Below are 13,073 nucleotides of genomic sequence, written 5' to 3' on the forward strand. Positions count from 1 at the left end.
GGTTTTTTTTAAAGAGCATGACAGTTTCCAGTCATGCTGAAAGCATAAACTGCTGCAGTAAGATATAGGCTGAGTAGACTCTATATGTGGGTAAGACATAGAAAAACATACACACCTCTTTAGATGATTTCATGTTACAAATGAGACAGTCAGCGAAAGTGAGTTACAGTTTCATTTAGAACTCTAAATGAATAATGTTTATAGAAAGAGGCCAAATTAAAGAATGGTTGAATGATCATGTACAGAAGTACCACTGAATACTAACTGGGAGTCTATTTAACAGAAGAGCAAAGTAGGCAGATATGAAGAAAAATTAACTCCTCAAACTTTTTAAACAGAGGGCCAGTTCACGATCCCGCAGATTATTGGAAGGCTGGACTATAGTTTCTTAAAAAATGAATGCATTCCTATGCACACTGCACATATCTTAATTGCAGTGCAAAAAAACCCATGAAAGAACAATACAATATTTAAAATGAAGATCAATTTTAACCAACATAAACAAACTAGTGCTTCCAGGAGAAGTGTGGCCCTGCTTTTGGCTGACGAGATAGTCATGTTGATTAGGATTTTGTTGTTGTTGTTGTTGTTGTTGTTGTTGTTGTGTGACATCAAATCATTTTGACTTGGGACAACCTTAAGTCTAAAATTTAGGGGGTGGGCAAATGACCTCAGATGGCTGCATCCGCCCCTGGACCTTAGTTTGGGGACACCTTATTTAGAGCATATATTTTCTGACAAAGAATGTATCTATGGTTTCAGATTAGACAAGAGTGAAGATGAATAGTCACCTGCACAGATATATTTTATGTAGAATCTAAATTCTATCAGTTTAAGTCATTTTCCTTCTCTGCAGAGTATTAAAACAAAGCAAGGTTAAAAAGAAATCCTTCAACCATGTGTTATTTTTCATCCTGGGAAGAATTCAAACTGGATGAATGCAGTGTCTTAGATTACCAAAAATACCGAATTCAAAGTTTGATCCTTGTACATAGGTATATTTCATCAAGATATTAGGATAAAAAAGATACTAAAATCACTACTACCAAACTGTTATAATAAACATGATAGCACTTTGTATTGTCGAAGGCCTTCACGGCTGGAATCACTGGGTTGTTGTAGGTTTTTCGGGTTGTATGGCCATGTTCTAGAAGCATTGTCTCCTGACGTTTTGCCTGCATCTGTGGCAAACATCCTCTGAGGATGCTTGCCACAGATGCAGGCAAAAATTCAGGAGACAATGCTTCTAGCACATAGCCATACAACCCGAAAAACCTACAACAACCCAAGCACTTCATTGCACCTTCAGAACACACTGCTACAGAAACTAGAATCTCTTCATAATCTTATGGACTGAACTCAAAATTCTGAGACATATTTTGCAACAAGCTAAATCTTAACAGAAATAGTTTTTGTCCATGCGTATGTGTGCCATGGGTGCCATGTTATTTATTTGAACCACAAAGTGCCACAAATATTGTTGGGCTCAGTTAGCCAAGGATACTGCGAAACCACTAAATCATTGTTTGAGCTATTCTGTTTGATTTTACACTCTTTCTATCACCAAACTTTTAAATGCTGTTTAGCAATGAAACTCTCTGCCCTGGAGTGTGGTGGAAGCTCCTTCCTTGGAAGCTTTTAAATGGAAGCTGGATGGCCATCTGTCGGAGTACTTTGATGGTGTTTTTCCTGCATGGCAGAGGGATGGAGTAGATGGCCCATGTGAGCCCTTCCAACTCTATTATTCTATGCTTCTAAGTAGCTTTCTTGACCTGGCCAAAAGTAAGTAATTTAGGGAAGCCGTGATATTCAGGAATGTTGCTTTTTTGAGAAAAATAAGTTTAAAAACGAGTGGAAAATGAAATAGATTATAAATTATTTATGTTAATAAAATGGTTCAAAAGATTGGGTGTTTTAAATCATACGGTAGCAGGGAAAATCCCACATGTCTATTGTTGAGTTTCTCAGACCTCTGTGAGAAAGGAGTGGGACAATTCAAAATGAATCAACTTATTACTTATTATTAATGTATACATCTGAAAGTCAACTCCAAACCTGTGTTGACTTATTCACAGATCAATGCTGGAAACAGATGCTGATGGTACTCGATGAGCTTCCTGTGATTTTGAGCGCTTGAGGTGGAGCAAACCAACAGGGGCCATTTTTAACAGAGGCTTGCTGTAAAACCTCCACTCTACCTCAAGCTTTATCCTCGACTTATCCATAGGTCCTAACAAAATACATTTTGACTTATATATGAGATCAACTTATAAACAAGTATTTGTAATAAACTAATCTGTTTCAGTATTGTTGTCCTCTTTTTTTTCATGCTTAGTGCTGCCTCCTTGCTTGTTCGCAGCTGTTAATATTAGTTGTGGAAGATAGTAGTAATGCTTCGTTTGCAACATGAACAACCACCCCCAACACTGCTGCCACTTTTGCTACAATTTTCAATACCAATTTGTAGAAATGCAATTGGTTCATTAGTCTGTGCAATTTACTTACCGCCCACGTTTTCGTCAGCCTGAAGATGGGAGCACTTTGTAACCCAGATACCACAGCCATAAGAGCATGTAGATTATTTAACTCATAGAGTTTCTGAGAACAAGAATAAAACAGTTGTCAATACTGAGCAATGTGTTTACCAGAATTTAAATTTTATTCTGTTTTAAGGCTACACTATTTTAAAAAAACAAACATACAGTACCAATTTTAACAAACTATTTAGGCAAATAAAGCTCTTGCAAATCATTAGCAATCCTAAGGAAGGGCAAAGCTTTTTTTTTTTTTGGTGCATTTTGATATTCACCTAAATAGGAGACTGCAGAAAACTGGCTTTTCCATGTTCTTCCACCATCCCTAAGAGCCTATTTAAAACTTTCCCTTGAGAATCACAGACCCTGTTGGGTATAGCACATCATGATAATAAGACTGAATGGGAAAGGAGAGCTTATGCAAAACAGAGAGGCAACTTCTTTAAGTGCAGCAGAAGGACCTCTCCCTAGCTCTACCTTTTCAGCCTCCCACACTACAGCTTACTTCATATACCTTTTAGGCTGTTTTTGAGAAATAGCAGAGACAGAAATAAGTGAGAAATCAGCTCTTATGTGACGTATAAGTAGACATAATTTAATCCTTTGCCCTAGATCAAGATTACACATAAACATACTACTTCTCAATAGCTCAATCACAATTAAGAACAGGATCACATTCTTTTGTTTGCATTCATTTCAATGTTATATTTGGTTAGTTATGTTGAAAATCGAGAACACAGAACGATCTGAGAGTGAGTGAGAAGGCAAGATGGAGAAGCATAAATGCACCACAGAATACAACTTTCATGCTGCACCTAATAAATCCAATGACTGGGCTGTTGTGTATAACTGGGTGGCAATTTTGGGCTGGTGGAAAAACAGAAGAAATAAGCTGGTGCAGAAGGAGTGGTTTGAGACATTGGACTCTATAGGAACAGATTTAAAATTCAGTAGAGTCTTGCTTATCCAACATAAACGGGCCGGCAGAACATTGGATAAGCGAAAATGTTGGAAAATAAGGATGGATTAAGGAAAAGCCTACTAAACGTCAAATTACGTTATGATTTTACAAATTAAGCACTGAAACATCATGTTTTTCAACAAATCGACAGAAAAAGTAGATTAATACATGGTAACATTATGTAGTAATTACTGTATTTATAAATTTAGCACCAAAACATCACAATTTATTGAAACAGCTGTGGATCCAGGCGGGAGGCAGACTGTGTTGGATAATATAGACTGTTGGATGAGTGAAGGTTGGATAAGTGAGACTCCATTGCATTATTTCTTGTTAGTAAGGGAGGTGACAATGTTGACTGGGCAGGAGATGGAGAGGATACAATGGAGCAGAAGTTGGGGAAGGAGTGAGTAACTTGAAAAGTTGGCTTAGGCATCATGTTAGCAGGGACAGGCTACATGCATGTTGGGGGTGAGGGCTTTCTTTTCACATGGGTTTTCTTTTCACATTCACAGGGGTCTTGTGACTCAAATCCCTATGAAAGAGAAGGGTTAACTGTAGTACATTTCTAACTTGGATCTGAACATTAAGTCCCAAAAAGGATCATCTTACCTTCGCAGTTTTGATATAGTGGCTCAGAACTTCAGCTCTTATTTTTAATGTCTGTGCATGAAGGATCTCTCTAACAACCCAAAAACTTACCTAAAAACAAAAAGAATATGTAAAATGACACATAGAAAAGTCCAGGGAATAAAGTTGGGAGATGTTGATGCCATTACCCAATGTTTTCATATTATAAAGATTTTTAAATACTTCTTTTAATATACTGACAACAATGTATTTATTGATAACTAGCTAATGTATCCAGCATTGTCCGGGTATGCATTTTCTAATGCTATATATAAGAAATACCCATTGTTACTTTGATGGTTTTATGAATGGTCCAATGTATACCATGGCAATGCCAGCTACAAAGGTTAGTACATTATATGAAAGGGTTTGTAAGTAATTAGGACATAATTAATATGCTTCATAAAAATAACAGCATAACTTAGCTTCAAACATAGGAAGTCAGAGAGATTTTAAAAGTTGTGTGTCAAAGTTACAACAAGATTTCGCAAAGGAAAGAGATAGAATCTTAAAATCATACAAATCAAATGTTTTTAGGAATACAGTTGGAACAACACATGCAAAATAAAACCTTACATGGTTGAATCTTCTTGTAAAGGCAACTGCGTTTGGTGCAGAACTGTATTTCTCCTTTTTATTCCAACCACAGCTTGAGAGTTCCTAAATCATAAATAAGAAATAATTTTAGATCAATCTAACTGGTGATACAGATTTCAAAACAACATTTTTTTCCCTTTTATCAGTGAAGCAGAGCAGCATGTCAAACATAATTTTTTTTCCCTAGAGGTAAGAAGGAAGTCTGGATTTAATGTTTACAGATCAGATTCTTACTATTCCTTCTGCTTAGATTTTTATAGGCTCGGATTCAAACTTTTAATAGGTAGCTCTTTTGAGAACTGGAGGCAAACAGCAACATGCTGCATAATTCTTTTTGAGTTCTAATCTCTAATACCTTTAATATAGTTATAAAGAAATGATGGTAATAAATTTAACATGAATCCATTTCTTTGCTTCTGCATTTAAGCTTGCTCTTTAGTATTGTTAATATATTTTTTTTAGTTTACAAATTGCAGAAATTATTAGGGTAGTCTATTATGATTAGATATTACATGCTGGAAAGCACATATTGTCATTAGCTTGATTTGAACATAATGGAAAACTACAATCTGGCTATATGAGATTGAATCAGGGACTGAGAGCAGGCCCTCCCCAGTAGATTGTAGATGTCTCCCAGGTTCATAGAAAGAGATGCGGTCCTTCAGATAACCTGGACCGGAGCTATATAGAGCTTTGTAGGTCAAAACCAGCACTCTGAAGTAGCCAGAGGAGCTGTCACAACAGAGGAGTTGTATGCTCCCTGTAGACAGCTCCAATTAGCAGTCTGGTTGCCGCTCTTTGAACCAAATGAAGTTTCTGAGCACTTTTCATATAGACCGCATTGCAGTATTCCAACCAGGATGTAACCAAGGCATGTACCACCATGGCCAGATTGTACTTCTCCAGGAATGGGCGCAGTTGACACACTAGCTTTAACTGTGAAAAGCACTCTTGGTCACTGCTGATACCTGGGCCTCCAGGTTCAGAGCCGAATCCAGGAGTACTCCCAAACTGTGAATCTGTGTTTTCAGGGAGAGTTTAACCCCTTCTAACACAGGTTAACTCCCTATTCCTAGATCTGTCTTATGACTGACTAGGAACACCTCTGTCTTGTCTGGATTAAGCTTCAATTTGTTTGCCCTAATCTAGTCCATTATAGCTGCTACGTACCACTTCAACACAAGAACCACTTCCTTGGAATTTGACGAAAAGAAGTGATAGGGTCGGGTGTCATCTGCATATAGATGGCACTGCACTCCAAAACTTGGGGACTGTCTGCATTTTATTTTTAGTTAGGCCATGTCTATGGTATTAGGTACAGTAATTAAGTTTTCTGTCATTACTTAAGTTTTAACTCCACACAGGTATTATGGATAAATATACAATACTAGCTGTGCCCTGCCACGCGTTGCTGTGGCCTATAGTAAAACTTATCAAAGTTGAGGTAGATATCTGGACTATTATGAAAGAGAGGTACCTACCTATTCCTTCCCCCTTTTCCTCCCCCTTTCTCTCCTTTCTTCCTTCTCTACCTCTTTCTTTCTTTCACTACTTGGTTTCATCCTTCTCTCTTTCCTTCATTCCCTCCCCCTTTCTTCCTTTGCCAATCTTCCCTCTTTCTCTCCTTCTTTCCCTCCTTCCTTCCTTCCTTCCTTCCTTCCTTCCTTCCTTCCTTCCCTCCCATCTTTCCTTCTCCTCTTCTTTCTCTATCTCTTTCCTTCCTTCCCCCTTTTTCTTTCTTTTCTGCTGTCTCTCTTTTCTTTCCTTCCATCTTTCCTTTTCTTTCCTTTTCTTCTTCCTTCTTTCTCTAACTTTCCTTCCTTCCCCCTTTTTATTTACCTCCCTTTCTCTTTCTTCCTTCTTTCCTTCCTTCCTGTCTTTCCTAGATTTTGACAGGGCGGGAAGGGTGGGGTTTGGATGTGGCGTGAAGTAAAAGGAGGTAAGATTGGGGTGGGGGAGTGATGGAGCATGGGGTTGTGTGTGTGTGTGCAGCGGCGGGGGGAGTGATGGAGCGTGGGGTTGCGTGTGTGTGTGCGGCGGCGGGGGGAGTGGGGTTGCGTGTGTGCGTGCGGCGGCGGGGGGAGTGATGGAGCGTGGGGTTGCGTGGGGTTGCGTGTGTGTGTGCGGCGGCAGGGGGAGTGGGGTTGCGTGTGTGCGTGCGGCAGCGGGGGAAGTGATGGAGTGTGGGGTTGCGTGTGTGTGTGCGGTCTCGGGGGGAGTGGGGTTGCGTGTGTGTGTGCGGCGGCGGGGGGAGTGATGGAGTGTGGGGTTGTGTGTGTATGTGCGGCAGGGGTGTGTGTGTGTGCGGGAAGCGGCGCGGCGGGGCTTGGAGTGGGCATGGTTTCCACAGAGGGAACGTTGGCCGGAAGGGCATGTGCGCGCGCCAGGGAACTTGCGGCTGGGCGCCAATGCGCATGCTCAGTTGTTTTGCTGTTTTGTGAGTGTGTTGTTGTGTTGTTTTTCATTTTGAGTAGATACGTTTGTACCTTGTGGGTTGTGTTATGGGCATGGGAATTTTGGTTAAGTTTCGTTGGGGTTTTTTTGAGTTTTGTTTTTTTGCCGTTTTGAGTGTGTTGTTGTGTTGTTTTTCATTTTGAGTAATATGTTTGTACCTTGTGGGTTGTGTTATGAGCATGGGAATTTTGGTTAAGTTTCGTTGGGTTTTTTTAGAGTTTTATCCTTTTGCCGTTTTGTGAGTGTGTTGTTGTGTTGTTTTTCATTTTGAGTAGATATGTTTGTACCTTGTGGGTTGTGTTATGGGCATGGGAATTTTGGTTAAGTTTCATTGGGGGATTTTTGAGTTTTGTTGTTTTGCCGTTTTGTGAGTGTGTTGTTGTGTTGTTTTTCATTTTGAGTAGATATGTTTGTACCTTGTGGGTTGTGTTATGGGCATGGGAATTTTGGTTAAGTTTCGTTGGGGTTTTTTTGAGCTTTGTTTCCTCGTTGGATGCCCCTAACAAATTTATATATATAGATGTTTCCTTTTTTTTTCTTTGTCCCAGTTTTGTATGTTATTTGTTGTGATAAGATGGTGTGAACTAGTTTGTAGGTTTCAAAAGCTAATAAATATAAATCTCAGAATCAAGAAAAATTAGTTGTTCCCATACACCAGTGAAGATGAGCTTTTGTGTTAAAAAAAATCATTTTCTCCACAGTCTCTGACCACAAGTTACATCGGGTGAATTTCATGTGACTCAGATGGAAGGCATTAAGCTACCTACTTCCTTCTCTTTCTTTGTTCTTGGTATTGTAGATTGACATTGTAGAATCTCATAAACAATTCAATAGTAGACAGATAGTCATGTGTGTATGTGTGGAAATTATTCTCTTAAAGACAGTTTTAAAAAAAGTAAACTAGATAAGAAAGAGTGCTCTTATTTAACCTTTTGATTGTAAAAAGAAATGAATGATTACACAACATTAATTGTAAGTTAAGACTATTAAAAAGACTACATTTTTAAGTGGCAGCATTCATTCAGATAAATTAAAAGAACATTTGATATTTTACAAACCATCTCCTTGATAAATTTGCTTTTTCATGGGCTCTTACAATAATTTCCCTGTACTAGCATGAAAGCAGTATTTACGACACAGAGGCACAGTACTACCTTCTATAAGAAATTCCTTTTGGAAGAGATTTGTTTGCTTTGGGAGATTTTTGTGTTGAAAAGGTACACACACAATTAAGCATACCAAAAACATTGCAAATCCTCAGTATGAGGTAAATTAAGGACATATTCAGAGATAATAAATAAGTTCAGTCAAGATTGTGTTAAGCATCTGTTTATGTCACAGCAGTTGAAAGCCATCTTTTAAGGATATTGGCTAGAGAACTGAAATTGCATGATTAAACAGAATATTTATTAATGAAGCAACAGCTTTATCAAAATGAGAACTCCCCAAACCAAAGCTATTCACTTAGACTACTTGGGTATGTTTTTGTTCTTATGCCATAAGTAAAAGAGAACAACTCTAAAATCAAGCACACATGGAGGGAAATAGAATGTTCTCATTCCGTTTATAGAAAATACAAAAAGGAACAACATACTGTACACTTTTAAAAGTCTGACATTTTGGTCTCAATAATGTCTGATCTGAGGACAGTTTACCTTTAGATCCAATGTTTTCTAAGTGCAATACTTCTTCAGTTCTTGTCACCAAAGATTCCTACCATGCACTACCTGCTCTCCTACAGTCTTTCCCCCTACTTCTAAGAAGACTGGCCACTGCTTCCTTGGATGATGATGATAATAATAATAATCTTTATTTATACCCCACCACCATCTCCCAAAAGGGACTTTGGGGCACCTTACAAGGCACTACAAGTGTAGTACATAACATAAACAGTACATGAGTATAAAAACAATATCACATAAAAGTTATAAAAACAACCATTACTAACACATCAAATCAAATCAAATAAAACACACAGTTTAAAATGCAGACAATCTGTAGTTAAAACTAGCTACTAGTTACTACTAGCTAAACTGTTGTTTAACAGAGGCGCTATATACTAGCACAGAAGTACAGATGAGAAATTACAGCAAGCTAGGATCACAAAGGCCTTTGGAACATAGTTTTCGGCTTTGTTTTGTTAGCACAGAATATCTGTACATAACTCATTATTTTTTTCCTCCACAGTTGAACTCCTATGAGAAAAAATATAGCATTCTCTGTCCAGCTGCTAAGAGATTCTCAACAGTAAAAGAAATATTGAATTTCACCATTATTCTTACTGATATAGATGTGTATATGGGCTTTCAAGCCACATCTGGATATACTAATAGTCAACAATATGAATTCATAATAAATCACATTTCAAAAAATTGCCAGAGAACTGGAAACCAAATTCTTTCAATACCAAAATATGTGTATAGACTGGCATCACTAGGACATCTGTCCCTACTTTACATAATAATATAATAAAACTTTATTTATATACCGCTCTATTTCCCTGCGGGGACTCAGAGCGGTTCCCAGGTAAAAATAACAAAACATACAAAGGAAAAACAACATAACCATAAGATTAACAAAACAAAATATGATTTTGCATGTCGCACTTACCTCTGGTTGAATAGCTTTAAATACAGGTATATCCATTAGTGTTATCTGGCCCTTAAAAAAAGTTTTAGAAAAGTTAGAACTGTTTTTCTCTGAATTGTGTGCTTTAAGATTGGACTTTTTACTGTTTAATACTAGATAAAGATATATCAGAACTAGTGTCATAACTAATGCTGGAAGTAAAATTCAATGTCAAGTTTTGCTATTTTACTTTCATAAGAACTTAAGAAAACTTTCTTGTTCAGAAATTTTAATCAAGTAAATTTCATGTTATATTAATCTAAGTAGACTGGTGGGTCACTTGTTGGTGATGAAATGCTTTGTGCTGCCATTTTACTATAGTAAATTTGTTATTACCAGTTAATATACATTTTCCATTTATGAAGGAGTTGATGTCAGAGAGCAGAAAAATAAAGAAGTCAAAGCTTTGCCATACCAACCCCACAGCCCTGATTAGAATGTTGGTAAGTTCCATTTCTCCATGTTCTGGAAACTTGCTAGACTAGGGAAGAAAGCCTTGTCTCTTCGCTAAGAAACCGAAACAAAACTTTCAGCATCTGCTGTGCTCAAAGTGACAGACAATGGAAGATTAGCCGGAAATTGTAAAAAGGGAAGAGATAATCAATATTAATTTACCAAACATATACTTGTTAATAACTTACTGCATATTCCTCAGGTGTAACTTTCAGAATATCAAATACTACTGCATCAAAGCTTTTCTTCAGTTCAGCAGAACCCTTATCACTTAATGACTCTGAGCTGCTACTCTTCTGTGAAAAGGGAGAGAAATCCTTTTAGTACTAAGTTGAAAGATAAATGCACATTTGCCACCAAAAGAACAGGTTCTCTATAGGAACATCTTAATGCTATACAGAAACATGTAGCACTAGCAACCAGTAGATGGTAGTGTCTGATTCAAGGGTGATGAACCAAATATCTCATAGAATAAGTCCACTTCTCTCCCAAGATTTGTATATGTCAGTCTTCTTCAATGAAGGATACTAGACACATTCCTACTTCACATCTTTGCGACATATGGAATAAAGAATCTTTGTCATGAATGCGGGGATATGTCACAGAAATTGTTTTATCTTTGTGAAAAATATGTGATTGCATTAGAGGGTGTATCAACAAATAGCACCCTTAGTTTACAGACTTAGATGATTGCTATGGAAAACACAATCTTCAAAGTAATATTTATTAGATTTATATAAAATTGAAGAATTATGTTATAATTATTTAAATCACAGTCCAAATAACCAGTGAGAAAGTTACTATTTAAATATTTTTAGTAGAAATACATTTATTTGGAGATGTATGCTTCATTATTTATTTATTTCCCATATTTGTACCCCACCCTTCTCATCCCTTAGGGGACTCAGGGCGGACTTACAACAGGCAACATTTTGATGCCAACACATGAAAAATGTTCTTGTTGCTCGTCAAGGCAACTCTGACTTTTATTCAGCAGAGGTTGGCTATTGTCCTTCTTTTAAGTTGCAAGTGTGTAATTTGCCCAAGGTCACCCAGGCAGTTTTTATGACTGAGTTAAGATTTGAGTCCTATTCCAACAGTCAAACCACTATACCATGCTGGTGTTAATAATCAGAAGGTAAGTACACACTGAGCATTTATTTGGAATTGTTTGCAGGTTTATTTGAAGAACATAAAAAAAGAGAACTGACCAGTGGGGCATCACAGGGTTCTGTCATGGGCCAGGGGTTTCCATCATCTTTTATTAATGACTTGGATGATGGAATAGGAGGCAGTCTTATCAAATTCACAAAGGACAATACATCGGGAGAGATAGCTAATACTCTGGTGGACAGGATCAAGTATTGGAGAGGCATTTCCTGGGTCAAAACTAAAAAAATGAATTCCAATAGGGGAAAATGTAAGGTACAGAAAAAATGAAATGCAGATAAAAATGGAAAAAAGCAGAAAAATGAAATGCCCAGAAATAGGATGGGTGGTATCTGGCTGAAAACAGTACATGTGAAAGGGATTTAGAAGACTTTAGTAGATCAGAAGCTGAACATGAATCAAGAGTGTGATGCAGCAGATAAAACTGAACATTAAGAAGAACCTCTTGGTGATAAGAACTGTTCGATAGTGGAGCATGTTACCTTGGAGTGCAGCAGAATTTACTCCTTTTCAGGTTTTTAAACAGAGGTGAGATGGTTATCTGTCAGGAATGCTTTGTGTTTCGGCAGGGCAAGTGATAGACTGGACAGTACTTATGATCTTTTCCTGCCTGCTTTCCGTGGGTCACAGGGACACCCTTTGTAGGTCACATCCAGCAGGCCGTTTATTGTTTAGGCCTGCTGTAAAGGATACAACAAGCTCTGGCATATCTTCTGCCAGGACCTTTTGAAGCACTATGGCCTGTGGCAAGGTTAGAGTTATTTAACTTCTCAACTAGTTTGGTTTTAGCTAGGCTTCCAGCTGTACTGAAGGCTTACGTTACTAAAGGCATTGACAAAAAGCGTGGAAGTATGGGCTCTGATGTAATGCCAGCTTGGTTTGTGCTTCATCATTGACTGGTTGTTCTGGACTCACCACTTAACTAAAATATATAGAATTAAGTACAATGACACTGCATTAGAAGAATGTGACAATTTTCTACCTCTTCAGAGAGCTTTCCTTCTTCATTGTTGCTGACATGAGATGTGACATCAGGTCTTGCTAAGAGTACTATATATTTGTATTGGCAAGGGGAGCAGGAGAGAGTTTGGACTGAGCTCACAGATAAGCAAAGATTGTCAGACCTGTTTCCCTCCATAACTTGATAAGGCCTGGATCTCCTTCTGTGATCCTTTTTGTGTGTCTGCTCTGATTTACTTTCAGAGGGGTCTCATTCCTTTTTTTTCTGTTTTATTTTGAGATGGAAGATATAGTAATAGAGACTAATTCCCATGTTATGCCAGCTCCACTGGCTGCCTCTTTGATACCGGGCACAATTTAAAGTGCTGGCTTTGGCCTATAAAGCCCTAAATGGCCCCAGCCCAATTTACCTGTCCGAACACATCTCCCCCTATAAACCATCACGGAGATTAAGATCCTCCGGGGAGGACTTGCTTTCCATCCCACCATTGTCACAGGCGTGATTGGTGGGGAATATAAATGTTTTAAATAAATAAATAAATTCCATGCCTAGCCCTCAGCACATTCCAATGATTATACCTAGCTACACTGTTGAGCTGAAAGGTCTAGACCAGTGGTTCTCAACCTGTGAGTCCCCAGATGTTTTGGCCTTCAACTCTCAGAAATCCTAACAGCTGGTAAACTGG

At 38.0% G+C, this 13,073-nt stretch overlaps 1 protein-coding gene across 2 annotated transcripts in view; it reads right to left on the reverse strand.

Annotated features, from left to right (window-relative positions):
• The window catches only part of RALGPS2 (Ral GEF with PH domain and SH3 binding motif 2), a 132,143-nt gene that overhangs the window by 81,804 nt on the left and 37,266 nt on the right, over positions 1 to 13,073 (reverse strand). For both annotated transcript variants that reach the window (XM_067467648.1, XM_067467649.1), the window contains exons 3-7: positions 10,446 to 10,553; positions 9,787 to 9,837; positions 4,697 to 4,785; positions 4,108 to 4,192; positions 2,506 to 2,598 (exon numbers count right to left, since the gene is read on the reverse strand). In XM_067467648.1, coding sequence (XP_067323749.1) covers positions 2,506 to 2,598; positions 4,108 to 4,192; positions 4,697 to 4,785; positions 9,787 to 9,837; positions 10,446 to 10,553 — 426 coding nt within the window. The remainder of the gene's footprint in view (positions 1 to 2,505; positions 2,599 to 4,107; positions 4,193 to 4,696; positions 4,786 to 9,786; positions 9,838 to 10,445; positions 10,554 to 13,073) is intronic.

The sequence above is a fragment of the Anolis sagrei genome, chromosome 4, assembly GCF_037176765.1.
Source record: "Anolis sagrei isolate rAnoSag1 chromosome 4, rAnoSag1.mat, whole genome shotgun sequence".
Taxonomy (NCBI): Eukaryota; Metazoa; Chordata; class Lepidosauria; order Squamata; family Dactyloidae; genus Anolis; species Anolis sagrei.